General features: G+C 35.0%; 1 protein-coding gene and 2 long non-coding RNA genes across 8 annotated transcripts in view; 1 reads left to right on the top strand and 2 right to left on the bottom strand.

Moving 5' to 3' along the window:
* Positions 1-15069, top strand: part of SCFD1 (sec1 family domain containing 1) — a 54880-nt gene extending 39811 nt beyond the window's left edge. For both annotated transcript variants that reach the window (XM_055793864.1, XM_055793863.1), the window contains 6 exons: positions 1041-1094; positions 5752-5804; positions 8444-8477; positions 9694-9759; positions 13822-13890; positions 14850-15069. In XM_055793864.1, coding sequence (XP_055649839.1) covers positions 1041-1094; positions 5752-5804; positions 8444-8477; positions 9694-9759; positions 13822-13890; positions 14850-14873 — 300 coding nt within the window. In that variant the 3' untranslated portion in view covers positions 14874-15069. The remainder of the gene's footprint in view (positions 1-1040; positions 1095-5751; positions 5805-8443; positions 8478-9693; positions 9760-13821; positions 13891-14849) is intronic.
* LOC129783681 (uncharacterized) lies at positions 3460-7964 on the bottom strand. The gene is made up of 2 exons (XR_008745475.1): positions 7926-7964; positions 3460-4643 (listed from the first exon to the last, which is right to left on the bottom strand). It is a non-coding gene; the product is annotated as an uncharacterized LOC129783681 (long non-coding RNA).
* Positions 7986-16751, bottom strand: part of LOC114013071 (uncharacterized) — a 45641-nt gene continuing 36875 nt past the window's right edge. The window contains exons 5-9 of one of the 5 annotated variants that reach the window (XR_008745470.1): positions 14575-14688; positions 11208-11740; positions 10487-11045; positions 8956-9046; positions 7986-8056 (exon numbers count right to left, since the gene is read on the bottom strand). This is a non-coding gene — a long non-coding RNA (uncharacterized LOC114013071). Of the gene's footprint in view, positions 8057-8486; positions 9047-10466; positions 11046-11207; positions 11741-14574; positions 14689-16751 lie in introns of those variants that run through there. The other 4 variants (XR_008745472.1, XR_008745471.1, XR_008745473.1 and 1 more) reach the window with 4 other exon arrangements.

Below are 16751 nucleotides of genomic sequence, written 5' to 3'. Positions count from 1 at the left end.
TGTATGTTATATAGATCTTCAGATAAACTGTTACTTGCAACAATAGATAATTATATTCTAGATGAGACTTCCTATTCTTGTATTAAACATTTTGTCATTTATTTTAACGTGTGGCTTTGAAAAGTTAGTATTACTCTTGACAAAATTACTTGCTTTCTTTTGAGTTCTGAGTAAAAAGTCACAATGCAGGTGTTTTCAGAATATTTTTTTTCTGGCTTTTAGTTCCTTCTCCAGGTGTTTTGGGGTAGCCAAACAAAATGCTGTTCTTCCTCATTTTTTTAAGTCTGATGTAGGTTTGTGGTATTCCTGTTAAAGTTAACTTTTTATTTCTCATTCAGTCATTCAGGGATTTACATTGGTTTTTTAACCAAGTGTTTTTCAGTGTTATGTGTAGATCATCCATTGGAATGTCTTTTTTTGATATATTCTGTCAATAAAGCACATTTCCAATTCTGTTGCTATGTAAACTCTCCCTCAGTTTATTATACCTAAAGTGGTTTGGCTGTTTCATACTTGAGATCTTTTGTCGAAGCTAACATTTCCCGTCTTAAATAAGGAAAAGTCATCTTGAATCTCACTTCAGTTTATTCCTTTCCAGTTCATCCAAGCTTTTGTTGCCAGGATTGCAGTTTTTTACCCATTTCTTTGACAACAGTAGTTATTTTTAAGAATCATGCCCTTAATTCTCATCTTCAGCTTTACAATTCTTTCCTTAAATGGCAAAGTATTTTTTTTAAATAAAAATTCATACATTGTCACGTCTCCACATATTGGTAATGCCGAAATACAACTCTGTTCCTGTCTTCACACTTTTTTGCACTTCATCCCCTAGCTGGATGTTCCTCAGATGTTTGCATTTGCTGTACAGAAAGGTAATTTAGATGATGATAAAAATGGTCAACCTTTACAAAATATAAGAGGAAAAATGTTTAATGTAGTATTTCAAATGCTCTGTAAACATTCCATAAATAACAGTGGGGCTGTGAATAGTTCTTAGTAAGCATTTCAGCATTCCATTAATTTCACATTATTTTTTACAGAATCTGCCAGTCACACGTATATTGGACAACCTTATGGAGATGAAGTCAAATCCTGTGAGTATAACTGCCTTCATATGGAAAGAGGTGGAACAAATGAAATGTTGAGGCTGTGATACGGAATATGCCATGGCTTTTTTTTTCTCATGATAACGCAGTTAAATCTAGTCATGCTGTACCTCAAGAATAGAACCGATTTTGTAATTACTTCGTAAGATTTTGTGCATAGGAATAATTTCTAAACAATGACAATTCATTGTGTCTCATTGGAACTAATGTTTGTGAGGTTTTTTCTATTCTGAGCTTCTGTTACACTTGTGCTGTACTGCGTTTCTGTTGCTTCTAAATTTCTAAAAGTTAAACTGTGGGCTGAAGTTTTCTTTGCGTCAAGGTGATTTTGGTTTTTTTTTTTAAGAGTGCAGTCTCAGAAGTAAAGTAGTTACAGAGAGGCATGTTAGAGAAAAATTAGTTTCCTGCATGTTCAGAGCTTTGCTATTTAGAGGAAAATATTTTAGTACTCATGTAGTCGCAGTTTGCAAGCAGAGTTAGTTTTGTGTCAGAAAAGCCCCCTTTTTTCCCCTTGTTTCTGTGAAAATTTACTCAGACTTACGTAAGTTACAAACTTTTGAAACACTTAAATGTTAGCTAGATAGTCAAGATATTTGCTAGAATTTACAGCTAAAAATAGCCTGTAGTCTTTTTATGTGTATAGCCAAAGCAGTCTTTTTTTATGCTATGTATTCCATTCTTTCAGAACTCTTGCGTTACTCTTTGCACAAACTTGTTCTGAAAAATTTACCTGTTAAAAGTCATTCAGAAAGCTTTCATATGTTTGCCATATCACATCAGTCTTGCTGTTTTAATGATATCTGTGTCAGACAGAGGCACACTTGCAGGATCTCACCCTGGTTAGTAGATTTAAAACATTTTTCTTAGTCCACTTTCACCTTCATGTATTAACAATATGTAAAGGGAGGTAAATAATGGTGAAATATGAGAATGATAAACACACAAATAATCCTGTCTTGTCTTAAACAGTGCTTGGTGCATAATATATATCATGATTGTCAGCAGAAGATCTGCTTTCTCTTAAGGAAATTGACAGTGTTTTCAGTGACAGTGCATTGTTGTTCTATTTACAAGACTCGGAAAAGATGTACAGGCTAATTTTATCTATTCCACCAGTAGAGGTCACTCAGAACACTTAATACAGAAAGCTGACGTTAAAAATTACAGATAATTTAAATGCAGGTAAAAAATGAAACAATTTTTTAAAAAGTAAACCTTTTTTTTTAAACAGTTTTAAAAGTAAAAACAAAAGGCTACAAGTTTAGGACTTGATGTGGAAAAGTTTACAAGCTGTACAGGGTTTTTTTGCTGACTTGATACTGTCACATTTCACTTACGCCACGATTACTTTGATAACTTGGAGAAAACATTGATCTTCTCACTTGAAAAAGGAGAGATTGACCCAGTCTGTAAGACTGTGGCTTCATGTTTCACTGCCGTGTCAGAGACTGGAATTCACTCCCCAAAGGCAGTCCTACTCCTCAAGCCATAGGAGATCAGGCAAGCCCTAAAGAATGATTCTCCTAACCTGCAGGAAAACTGACAGCAACTGTTTGAGTAAGTTTCAGCTAACAGAAGCACCCGCGAGTCATTGTGGAATATGTTTAGACTTGCTGTGTCATCAACAGAAGGGAAATTATATCTGGAAGAGGTCAATATGTAGAAATACACCACTGTGGCCTCTGTTCATCTTCTGATGTTTGAGGTCTTTTTTTATTCCCCAGAATAGGAAACTTGCACTGCAGGCAAAATACAAAGGGAGGGGGAAAAAAGCTTCAGGTTTCCGGGATTTTTTACAGCACAGAAAAAAAAATCTCCTTTGTCGTTCATTGAATCTTACTAGCCACAGTGATCAGTGTATGAGACATACATACAGATAAAAGTTGTAATGCAAAATTAGAACAGATCGTTGAGAAGTCAAATCATTACTACAAAGCATGTAAATAATTTATTTTCTAAATATAACAATGCAATAGTAAAGTAAATCTATGAAAAGTACAACTTACACCACCGACATTCACAAGTAGTACTGTGAGTTGAAATTTTAAGCCTATTCAGAACCATATGGTGTGCAAAACTCTTGTAGGGTTGTCTGTAAATCATTTGTGTGTTACTTGTCCCTGATGCTTCTTGTGTGTCACAAGGACAGCTACCAGGGAGGACAAAGGAGTCCATACCTGTGCTTTCCAAGTTTTTCAGAAGCAGGAACAGATGGGACAGTTCTTACGGTCATAAATACTATCCTGTAATTTTAAAAATTTGTCTAGATTGTTTTAACTATAGTTACACTTTTTCTTGAAATACTTATTCAGAAACATTCATTGATGGCTTTAAAGAAATCCACTACTTGGGGTATTTTTAATAGTAACATTTATTGGTCGAAGCAGGGTTTTAAGCAATTGCTTTTGGATAATGTTTTTGTAAGGAAATGTTCTGTTCATAAATCTAATAACATAGTTGCTTTATTTTGGTATTGCTAAATAGAGATTGATTAAAACCTTAAACGTTCCTAACACACACAAAAAAATCATACTGTCAAGTACACACAAATTTTAACCCATAGATACGAAACTGACCACCAGTTTTTATAGAGTTTTGGAGTTTAAATATCTTCCTCAAAATGGTTTGAACCTTGAGTAAGGACAATCTTTGATAAGTAAACCTTTAATATTTTTATGGCAAAGTTCCAAAATACAGTATGTACATTTGTATTGGCTTAAGAGGTAGATAAATTGTATTTGTGATCTATATGAATGGAAATATATTTCTGTTAATATCACCCTTTTCAGTGAATATGGTATCTTGCAGGCCTAGGATGTATTGTATTATAACCTTTCATGCATTACAATGAAAAATTCTGAAAATGGGGTATTTCCTTAATCCAAACCAGTTATGTTAGCTTCTGCAGAAAAACAAATACAGACCCAAAATCAAGGATATTTCCATGGGTCTTTTTTCATTTTAAATTGAGGTCTTAAAAATTAAGTTTATACTTGCAAAAGTATGAATTTTATTCTTGAATTGCTTCAGGAAGTCACAAATTCAGTTGTGTGTAAGGAAACTGCTATACAGTTGCTTTTATTGGCAGACTACCTATTTCTTAACGCAAATAAAATCTAGTAGGGTTTCTTTCCCTGCACTCGGAGACCTGATTCTAGCAGGAATAGTATATTTAAACAACAACAAAAAACACCCCTGGCTTATCAAATTTCTATTACTTTACCTCCTTTTGTGTGTCTACTTACACAAGCCCACAGCGAAAAAACACAGCAGTAATACATTCAAGAGGAAATGTTTGTAATATTGGGGTAAAAACTGTGATTTTAGTTCTGGCATTAATCTGTAATTCATTCTAACAAGTAGGGAAGCTGCAGCTCTTTATCAGAGTTAAAAGGTTCTCAAATACCTCTCAGTTTTATTCTAGCAAGATCAGTCCATTCCCAGTTCTCTCATTACTTCAAAGTCGCTCTACCACCTTATGTACGAGAGTGCCAAAATCATGAATGCTGGCAGGCTTTACAAATGCAGTTGAAATTCCTGCTGGAGCATATAAAAGCATTTTACAGAGGTTCAAGGTGAAATCAGATCTAAATTAAATTTTTTAAAGAGCCAAACTTGAGTATAAGAGACTTATTTTATGTAATTACATAAAACTCCTTAATAGCAAATAGGTTTATTTTGTGTGTGTGTAACCACCACGTCTAGTAAATATTTTGTAGTATTAGAGATAGTTAAGCTTTGTAAGCTCTAATAAATTCTCCAGATAATCTGTCTACTACTCAAGAAGAATTATTTCTGCTCTACAGAATCATCAAAACACAGAGCTCTTGCATGTAAGCACCCAGATGAAATCAACTGTAGCCTGCATGCAGTTTATCCACAAACTAAACTTCACAGTACCTGGATGAAAATGCAGAATAGAAACAGAAGGAAGCCAAGTAGCTGTCAGAATGAGTTACTTAGAAGTTTTGTTTTTCATCTGTAATAATTGGCAAAAATCCTTATTGTTGCCAATAAAAATATTGGAAATGCCTCAGTGTTTTGTATGAAGAATTTTATTTTTTTTTTTATCGTTCAGTCAGACTTTTCAAATTCTTGTGGAACTCATTTCTTCTTCAGGAGCTTAATTTTGGTTTAATAGTAGTCATAAATCATGAAATGAAAAGGGTAAGTTATGTAACAGTAGCAGATTTTGATCTGTCTTGTATTTGGCATTTATTGCCATAGAAGCGTTTTGTTTTATAACATCAAATCAATAGTAGAACGCTGTAACCTGGAAAAATTTAGTATTTATAACTAACCATGTGATATTCTTCTAAAGCTGGTAACACCTTAATTTTTCTTTCTGCATACTGCCTTTCTGTTGGGATTTATTATGCAACCAATGTATTTTTTGGAATGTGTAAGTCGATTTTAGATGAACCAGAACGAAAAAGCTCAACAGGACCCTTCATAGCTCTCTCACTGTTGTTTATTCTGTACTAGCTCAGTTATGTACAAATACTATAAGTATTAGTGGACATCACAATTAATTTTGAAAGATGTGACTGCTGAACGGGAAATGGCATTAGTTTGAATGATGTTTAATGTAATAGGTACAAGCAGAAATTCCAGTATTTTAAGATAAAAACATACTTTTTAATAGGAGACAGATGACTACCGGTATTTTGACCCCAAGATGCTACGAGGCAGTGACAGGTGAGTTTACTATGAGTTTTCCTTCTACCCTGCGAAAAGACTTAACAAAAATCTTGCTGACTACAAGTAATTAATTTTAATCATTAATTCTAAGTCAGGACAGTTGGTGTTGAAGGAATTCACAACAGGAACTTGGATCAACCAGATAAGTTTTTGTTACTCTGCAAAAGAAATCTTTTGTTCCAGTGACTGAACACACTGCTAACATGTACATCAGTTCACGCACAGGAATGTGTACTCTTACTTAGCAATAATAAATGTTAGACCTCTTTATATTTTTACTTCTTAATTTCTTTTAAGCTTTCTGATTTTTCACTGTTAAAGAAATTTTGGTGCACTGTCCAACGACTTTTTAATTTATCATTTTTGAAAGAGTTAAAATTTTACTACAACCCTTCTTTAGTAATTTGTTGAAAACTTCTTAAAAATTATTAAAAACTGACTGCATTTGCTTTTGTATTAGGTAGGTTTTATATTTTTATATATAATATATACTGAAATATTTTATATTTCGTATTCATGTGCATGTGAAGGGGGAGTTAGATATGGTTTATTTTGCTAGTAAAAGAGAGGAAGAAGAATTACACTTGGAAGTTTATAGATTTATGTGGTTTGCTTTATATCTTTGACCAATAACTGTGGCTGCTAGAAACGGAGAACATACGTAAATTTAACATACCTTCTAAAAATAATTTTCATTGAACCTGTGGGAAAACAATCAACTCATTTAATTGCAGGGGTTTATTACAGGAGAATATGGATAAAGTAGGGCCAGATTTGGGTTTAGTTATTGGCATTAAAATCTGTACCCACTTCCTCTATTGAAACATGGGAAGTTATTTCTGATAGCATAAATAGTAATAGGAAACAAATTTCAGATAATCATATATGTTTTACTGAAAAGTACTGTTAAAGACTACATAATTTCAAAGATAAGCGGATTTTGAAAGCATCAAAGAAAAGTGCCAGTATTTGATTTTTCATTTTAATTGCAGCTTTCACTGTTTTGTTAAGCTTTTATAGCATTTTTGGAGGATTTTGTGCAAAAGTGCAACGATTTGTTTTATTAAAGCCAAAGGGCTTTCCTCATGTAAATGTGCATTTTTACCCACTCTGTGGAGTTGTTATGTTGCTTTAACAATATAAAGATATACATTTATAGCAGTTCAGGAATGTGCCATTCTGTGTAGCTATAGAAGTCATCATAGTGAAAAAACCTTTAATTTCTGCTGGCGGTTTGTTTGGGTTTTCTACATAAACTCAAATTACATTATTTAAATCATACTTGAGCATGACAACAAAACTCTAGTATAGCCATATAGCAGTTTGTCTAATTCCACCTTAAAATATTTATATAGCTGATAATAAAATATAGGTTAGCTGGCTTGACAAAATATTACTAGTTTAAAATAACAATATCTAGTAGTATAATCAATGGAATGGTGTTAAAAAGTGACCAATGCTTTTTCTAACCTACTTCGGTTTTAAGAAATACTGGCATTTCTACCTATTATTTTTTAAATAGAGTAGGAACTGCATTACTGTAATTCAGTTTTAGCAAAACAGTATCTTTGTGTCCTGTGTAAAGCCCACATCAAGTATAACCAGGCCTTCCCCTCTGACACAAAATGTATGTAGATTCGTCTTACCATACTCGAACAACAAGAGAGATGGGCTAACTGTTCTGCTTCTGGGGTACCTGTAGTATTCGTGACAGATCAGAGCAACATATTAGAGATAGCCATTCCCTCCTAAAATCAGATTTTCTGATACACTGGAACCTGTGTTGAGTCAGTTGTTGTTGTCAGTCGCTCAGAGAAAACTTGAAATAAGTTGAAAGGAAAAAGGCAGTGCTTTTACTCTGTGTTAGAACGTAAGATGTATTTGACTGCCAGGGGCTGCAGGCCAGCACAGGGCAGTAAGGCAGCGGTGGTGTGTGAGCAAAGGGCAGGGAAGCAGAGGGACCCTTCAGAGCTTTCTCTTTGCTTCTTCCCTTTCTCCTGAAGGTGCGAGGTGATGCAGAAAAAGAGGGTTCTCCCCCTCTCCCTGCTACCTCCCTGTGCCTAGGACTGTGTATTCGGATGGAGAGGAAGAGTCTGCACCACCCAAAGTGTAACTTACCTCTTCCTCCTTAGATCATTTTAATCCTAATGTTCTTGCGTTCTGCTGTCAGATGTCACAGCATACCTGCTGCCTGTAGTAGCGTTTGAGATTTTGAAGCATCAGTGTGTACTGCAAACTGGCTGGCTTACCTAGTTAAGATTCCAATAGGCTGTGTTACCAAGTGTCATGAACTGTGCTGATGAAATTTTTTACTCACTGTATTTGTTCCTAGCTAGCAACGCTATAGTTAGAGCATTGTCATAAAGCTTATGATTCAAACAGCCACCTTAAAACTGAGGCAGTAAAACTCCTATCTACTCATGTATTCAGTCCTGTAGAATTTCAAACGTAGTTTTCCATAACAAATAATTCAAATAAAATACTTGGAGAATGAATGCAGAAAAGCAATTATTGTTCTATTTTATATCTTTGTCTAGTATTCCATAAACATGATGTGTACATGATACTTACTTTGCATATTTATATTAATGTCTAATCAAATTTAAGTTGTAATTTGTTTGTGTTTCTTTTTATAGCTCAGTTCCAAGAAACAAAAATCCATTCCAGGAGGTAAGTCATGTAGAAATAATTTTCCTATGTTCATGAGTTAAAAAAATAAAATCCTGAAGTACCAGTCATTTTTGATGACAGTGATTAAGAAAACGGAGGTCTTGTTTGCAAAAACCACTTGGACTAATTATTTCTAGTATTAATTATAATTAGCTCTTATTCTGAAGAACTCTTTATCTTCAAAAGACTATGTAAGCATTGACTAATACTGGAGAAAAAAAATCCAGAAAATTCTTCTAGAGGTATATGCGGGGATTTACTAGTATCATAATTGGGGGGTTTAATTTGCTGAATATCCATTTTCATACCAGATCTTCAGAATACTTTCTAGATTTAATCTTCCCTCTGGCCTTAAACAGCAGTGTTGACCACTGATATAAGTGACAGTATTTTAAAGAGTCTCTTTTTATACAAATGCCAGTAACTTCCAGTATTTTTCAACATAAATATTTGCAAATAGTAAAAGTCTGTTACTTACCTGATCTTTCTACCAAGTTCTGTAAGCAAAATCTTTGACATGGCAATATACAAGTGTCTCTGATTTCTTGTGAAATGTCCTAATTAACCTCCTGAACAAAAGAAATAGCACATGGTGTCATATATTTGGCCAGCACGTGGTCATAGTAAAAATGTCAGTAGTAACATCAATCTATAAATATAAATAGATATAATATATAAATCTATATAGAATTCATACAGGGTAGTCAAACAATTTTGGATAGTGAATGTTAAAAAAAAAAAATACAACTATTAAGTCTCCTTTTTCTATTCATTAATTATTCTCTGTTAAACATAGCCCAAGAAATACTGAAGGCCTTTATCTGAAATATTATTGATTATAACAGAAGTATTTTATTTGTGTCCCAAATTAATTCTTAAGCATCCGCAGAAATATTTTAACTGTTCCTATGGCCACTGGAGACATCTGTGCACAAAAAAGTTGAACGTGTTGAAACTGCGTATGTTTCAAATATTTCTTAGTAGAAGATAGGGACATGTTAAAAGCTCTCAGCTTGCTCTTCTGAATCCTACTAAAACTCTTCTGTCATCTTCTTTCAGGTTCAGGTAGGAAGCTAGTGGTTCTGTCCAGTTTTTACTAGACTGCAGTGTGATTAGGATGATTTTTCCTGTATATTTAATGATTTGGTATATATATTACTACTGAAATGTTAAGAATTTGAATGCATACCCTGATTATGTGTGTGTTGCCTTTCAGGCAATAGTGTTTGTGGTTGGAGGAGGCAACTATATTGAATATCAAAATCTTATTGACTACGTGAAGGTACGTGCAGTCCTGTTGGTTGTAGTTTATAACTGACTGATAGAAACCAGTTTTAGCAGGTTTTCTGTAACATTTAGTATTTAGAAGATTCAGTCTACGAAATTAGCCTTAACATCCTTACTATATACAGAGTCTGGGGAAAAAAAGTGTGTAAGAAATCTGTAGAAAATGTGGATTATTAAGTCAGACCAACAGCGTTACTGTTTCTGCTATTTTTGCCCATGTTGCACTTTCGAATTGAGTAAATAACGCAGAATGCAGTTTATTTATCTTCATACACACTAACATGGTTGAGAACTGTCAGCAGATATAGCTAACTGAATTAACCTGTCTTCTGTACTGATACCTCAAACACTGTTTGGCTGGCCATACTGTTTTGGAGTCCTGTCCTAGTGTTCATTTGCTAGTTCCATTTCATAGTTAAGTAAAGCAGCCACAGTACCATAGCCTTGAAAGTAAGGAGCTGCTCAGGATTCTCTAGTTCCTAAGCGTCACGAAAGAGATACTACAACACTTTTTCATCTGCAACTTAGCAATATGAAGTCAGTTCAAAACAAGATCTACAGATAACAGTATCTTAATTTACAACAATCTTACTTGAGCGTAACGTCTGTCATTTCAGAAGCCAACATAATGCAAATGCTATGCTACCTGTCAGAGCAAAGATCAGATTGGCATCAATATCTAAGAATTTATTATTTACCCACATTTAGAAGTTTTCACTCACGAGTTAAAGGAAGCTCATTCTTGATATGCTGCATCATTTGAATCTGTGTAGAAATCATAAGAGGTGTCGTATGCACAAAGAAGGAAATACATAACTGACTCTGTAATGCTGGTATAACAGATTTAATTTCTCTGGTTCCAGCTGGCCAGCCTAGCAGAACACAGGTATACCAAAAATTAGTGGATGGAGAAAAGTAACTACATCATTACAGTTCTTGGGGAGCAGGGCTGAGATTCAAGCAATTTCCAGGAACAAAAAATACAAAAGGAATCTTGATAATTTATTACTCACTTTGAAATTTAAGAGCAGCAGCATACCATTCTTCCTGCCTGATCTTAACCTTGTTCACGGTACGATCACCTGTCCTGTGGCGGACTAGATTGAGGTTTTCCACACAAAAGAATAAATAGGGAGCATTAGTAACGGAAAAAACACTTCTTCCACAGAACTAGCACATGAAAGTGTTATGCCCAGGTAAATCTTGAAGAACATAAAGCCAGAAAGTGTGTGCCGAGTTGTTTTCCCCTCTAACTGGCAGCCATTTTCGAACGCAGCTGATCTGGATAGGGGAAAAGAAAGGAAGAGGAATTTAAGTTAGAGTAATCATTTAGGCTCAGCTTAGCACTTAATCACTATTATTGATAGCCAATTATAGCATTCAGTGGGGCATCTGCCTGTAGCAGAGTACATTGTCAAACCTTTGGCTTGCTCCTTAGCTTACCCAAAGCCACTCCAGGTGCCCTATCAATTCAAAAGATGCCCAGCAACATGTGTGTTTGTGATACATATTTGTTACTTCCTACTAAAATAAAACTCTGGAATCCCCTAGAGGCCAATGCACTTCTCTGATACACAGCTGCATACTGACAAGTGTTTGCTGTGTATGCATCCATGTATAGTGTGTATATACAGCACATTTGTATGACGACAAGTTAAACGCTCGGCACTTCACACAGAGTGGCAGGAAGCTGAAGTTTCTGAGGAATAAGAGGGCAAACAGGAGGTCATTTGGTAAAAAAATGGAGAGGACAGAAGGAACTGAAAAATACAGGAATGGTAACATGAAACCTTACAGAGAGTCAGAAGTTGGATGTAGTTTTTCTTCTTCTGGAAGCCATGGACAGAGGTTTCTTCTTCATCAGTTGTCACAGCTGAAGGCTGCTCTGAGTTTCTCCAGCCTGTGCGCTTGGTCAGCGGAATATGACCTCCCAAGAGGGAAGATTCCCTCACCTTTATGCCACTTAGCTATTTGCTCTTGAAAAACCAAGAAAGGTTAATGAAAACCCTAATTCCACCTCCTGCCCTCTGAAGACTTGTCTGCCTCTCCCAGGTGACTCTTCCAGGCTTATCCAGTAAATTTTATTTTTCCCTGTGGTACACTTCCAGCATCTGTTGTTTCAACAGATGTAGCATATTAATTATTCTAATATTCAAGCAGTCTTTCTCCAGAATAAAAATGAGAGAAAAATCAACAGCTCTGTTCTTGCAAGCAGATACCACAAAGATTTTATTCACTGCTTTATTTTTCTAAGCACTATCTGTTTTGCCAGTTTGCCTCTGAAAGCACAGAGAAAGTATTTTAAGGCTTTCTAAAACAGGAAGTGATGTTCATGCAGCTTTTGATATTCTGGGATTTTTTTATAGGAGAATTAAGAGGAACCCTCAAGTCCAATTATTTGCAGTTCTGTGCTAGAATGGACTATCTCACATTGTCAAAAAGCAAATATTTATAATGTTAGTGAGGCAGATTATGCCTTAAGATAAATATATTGGCCAAGCCTCAGTTCAACATGCTGAAAACGTGTCATCAAAACTGCAAGCTATTGGGAGCCTCCAAGTGGAGACTAGCACACTGCTTGTACAAAAGAACTGAGCATGTCCTTTAATTTCCTTTTGTAGATGGTTAGGAAGGTACTGCTTGGTAATCTGTTCCAGTCTACCTGTGACATACATTATCATTTATCACAAGAAATTTAAATCCAGCATAGTTTTTCAGTCGTGAAAACATACTGGACTTTGAAGGGTACTGAGATTATTTTTTAAATTTTTTTAGATATTATGCAGTTTCATCTTGGCTCCAATAATTATCTGGAGATAGTTAATTATTTATTCCATTCAAAGAGCTCTTTAAATAAAAGCATACATGTTTTAAAAATCATACTCTTAGAAGTGTATATATGACAGAAGTGTACATTAATGTGTTTTAGAGCTGCCTGGAAGGCAGCAGTCCCATTTCACAATTATTTGTATAGTTTAAATTATTTATTTTGGTAGTAGACAGAAACAAATGCTATCCAGTTGTATTTGTGAAAGTGCAATTTGTCAAAAGCAAATCAAACCCAAACCTATTCAGGCATCAAGATTAAAAAAACCTGGCTTGAAATGTGGGAAGATGCAAGCTTAAGTTCCTGCTCAGTGACAACAGCTTATTACCACAAACCACTCAAAATCAGTACAGATGAGGACTTGAACCAGGATTACCATCTCTCTGCTTAGCGTGTAACCACCAGCTAGAGACTGTTCGAATCTGCTTCTGTTACCTTCTGCTGAAACAGCACACAATTGGTAATATATATGAAACAAGATCATTCTGACAAGGCTTATGTTCCTATTTTTCTCTTTAATAAGTAAGTTTTACCTAACTAATTACAGGCAAACGCAAAATAATTTTAACAGTGAAACAGATTTCTCAAGCCTGTGCTTGAACTTTGAAGAGCCATAGGATTATTAGCCCAGCACTGGAAATAAACTTAATCTCAAACTATGTATTACTTAAACCAGTTTTCATTTCCAAAATGCTAACATAGCACTTTGGTAGCCTTACTATCAAGTGAATACTGTTAAACTAGAAACTGGGTTTATTATGCATCCAATTAAAATCAAATATAATGTTGTATTTCAGAATCCCCTTACAAAAAGAGGGCTGGTTTTAACATTATCATATGGAAATGAATTACAGCTTGAAGTTTTTGGGCTCAAACATAAAAGAAACAGTAAATACGTTGTTACTGTTCTTAGCGCAGGGGTGAGTTGTTTTCAGGGGTAGGTTTTGCTCAAGTATAGGTACCTCAGAGAACGAAGCATTCTAATGCGTATAAATGTGTAAAATGCCCCATTTTCTCCACTTTCCTTCTGCCTCTGGTCTCTTTTCCACTTCAGTTTAATCACAGGGTTTTTCCCTATAGTGGAACAACTGTTCTTTTTCCAGCTGAAAGTGCAAGACTTCAACATCATCAAGTTTTGGTTTTGGTTTTTTTTTGTGGTATACAATTAGTTTAAGCCATTTCTGCTACTCTGTTAAACACCTGATTTCTTCCTGTCTTTTCTTTTCTTAGGGTAAACAAGGCAAACATGTCCTGTATGGCTGCAGTGAACTTTTTAATGCTACACAGTTTATAAAACAGGTAGGTACTTTTGATAGACTAATATTTATTACTGCTGTAACTGTGTGTTGACTTATTTACATCTCCCCATGGATTTTTACAAAAAAAACAAGCTTAATTTGTGAAAGATTAATACATATTCCTGTTGTCTGTTTTCACTTGATTGAAATGGAGGTTAGGAGTCATTATTTTTAATCAACTTTTGAAGACCTGTATTGCCAATGTGAGTTCACAGGTAATACAGGTGAACAAGTTCATAATAATTGCCTTACCATAAATCCTAATGAAAAAAAATGACCCAGTTCTTGATACTTTCACAAATAGCATGTCTTTCCAGGCTATTCTAGCAACTTTTTACAAGTTAAAAACAGCTGTTCCAACTGTGATCTTTTAATCTTTGTCCTAAATTCTGCTATTTATAAACGCTGGCCTAGTGGGAGCTTGACATAGTCCATACCTATACTAAAAATCAGTCTTTAACTGCACTAAAAAACATTATAATCGCCATTATTTCTCTATGCCTCATTCCAATACAAATGCAAAATAAAAATTATTCACAGTGGTCAGCAAATAGCAGCCCTTCAGTAGCTCTCACCACCTATGGTATTGCTTCCTACCAAGATGAGAATAAATTGTTATTTAAAACTACATTTTAAAGAACTAAATTAATTTTTGCTGCACTTGAAGGAGACAAATGGTACTTACCAGCATATAACTCCTCAGTCAGCTTAAGGCACTGTTTTGTTGACTTGACTGCAGATGCTGTACCTTTACCTCTGGATTTATTCAGATCTGAAGATGTGAAGCTCCGATCCTCTCCTGTGAGGGCAGGGATTAAATGTTCCATTACCAGCACATTTTTAGTTGTAAGAGACAAACAAAGCTTATAGGACAGAAATATTTACTGTGTGAACTAGCTATTAGTTTGACTGAAAGAATAAGATTAGCAACCTAATGGTTTTCTGTCTCTTCATCTTTAGCTGTCCCAACTTGGCCAGAAATGAGACTGAAACACCATTACCCGGATGGCAGCCTGACAACAGAGAATTGCTACGACTTTCAGATATCTTCATTATCTATAATTTTGTCATTATGTTAAAACTTAAACCCATTTCATTAATACAATAACTTTTAAGAAAAAAGATCTGTAATTAATATGGTGTATATCAACATTTCGGAAATAAACCTTAAAACCTACTATATTTTTGGTGGGGGTCAGTTTCACATCATTAAATGCAATATTAGCGAAGTTACATGACAGTGCTGGCTGAAAAGCATAGCATTTTCAAGTTCTTGTATATAGTTTCTGTTACAGTTAACAAAGCAATAGCTTGAAGAAAAGGTCAAGTCTGTCTTCAGGAGATGTGTTCTTCTTGAAAGCCAGACTATCTTTATTTGGCAAAATTGAAAAGAACAAAACTGCCTTTTAGGACGACAGACAAACAGCCTTAGTGCAAGAGAACTGCTACTTCTGGTTCTTACCCTTTTGTTTTACCGAAGTCGTCGTACTTAGATTTGTGCAGTCTTTGCTTGATGGTCCAAAGATGTACTTGAAGATACCTTCCATACAAGTTTCTGATGCAGTAACTTTGCTTTTCTCTTAAGAGAAAATGGCTTGTCTACACAGTCACAGTTTCAAACTGTAAAACTGAAATCTTTAATAATTTTCTTCTGCACATTTTATTGTAACTGCTTTGACTGTTATGTTTGGGAAGAAACCAAGTCATACTCGACAGAACAGCTCTGAACTGTTTTACAGGCACATATTTTAAATAGAGTTTTTAACAGTTGCATTAGGTAGGGGCGGTTTAGTAGTTTAAAGAATCTCATGATATAATTAAGTTTCGCCAGTAACGAGAGGTCTGGAGAGTGCATATGGGAACTGAGAGAAAGTCACAAAGTTTCTTTATAGATGTAGGTCTCTGCCTCTAGAAATGTTCTCTCTGGAAACAGCACTGCTACTGGTGAAGCAATACTATGTCTTCAAAATGAGGTCTAACACTCAAAAGGTGAAAAGAACACACTTGTGGGTTTATTAACAAACTGAGATTGTAAGAATTACTAGCTTACTGTAAATTTTTCAGCAGTTTTTTGTACTGTTCTTCAATGTTGAATGTTAATTTTGCTTTAAGGCAGTATTTTCCCCAGCTAGATTTTTTCAGAACATCTATACAAGAGATGCAGTTGATCTATTCCTTAAAAGTACCACAGTAAAAAAAAGTGTAATCTAGACCATGTTATCAAAAGGTAGTAACGTTATTCTAATATCTCAGCTGAGTGTTGTAAGCTACTCCAGACTACTGCTATAAACTTCGGATTTTGCCAAGTCAGTATATTGTGGCACTACTGACACAGCAAGGGCTCACTCTGCCAAATGCATTTTTTTATTCTAATTCCATATATATATAACCACATTTGTTAGTAAAAACAAGGTCAAAGCACATTTGGAAAAGAAAATTACATTTACGTTGTTTGCTGCTTCCTGTGGGAGTTAGTTCCAGGAGCTTGAATAATGCATCCCCAAGCAAACTGTGCCTCCTATGTAAAGATCTTTAGCCTTGCAGCTGACAACCAACTTTGAAAAATCTGCCAATAGTTTTTTGTCCTGGTCTTGACCTTGCTTATTTGAAACAGGAGCACTCCTAAATCACAGCTTACAGAATCCGCTATTTCAGTGAACTGTAAAGATACCATAAATTGGTGTCTGTGTTCAAAAACTTGATTTGCAGCTTTTACACCGCCTCTGGAGACAGGTTTCATTTGTGCCCAGCTTTCTAGCTGGATCTTCAGGTCTGTTGCGTGAGCATGCACTGGTCAGTTCAGATTTTGTTTTTTTAAAAAATTAATAAATACAATTCAAACACACTTCTCTTTCCTCTCCA

This window comes from Falco peregrinus, chromosome 1 (genome assembly GCF_023634155.1).
Source record: "Falco peregrinus isolate bFalPer1 chromosome 1, bFalPer1.pri, whole genome shotgun sequence".
NCBI lineage: Eukaryota > Metazoa > Chordata > Aves > Falconiformes > Falconidae > Falco > Falco peregrinus.
The sequence above is the reverse complement of the archived record's forward strand: the minus strand, read 5'-3'. Positions and strand labels throughout refer to the sequence as shown.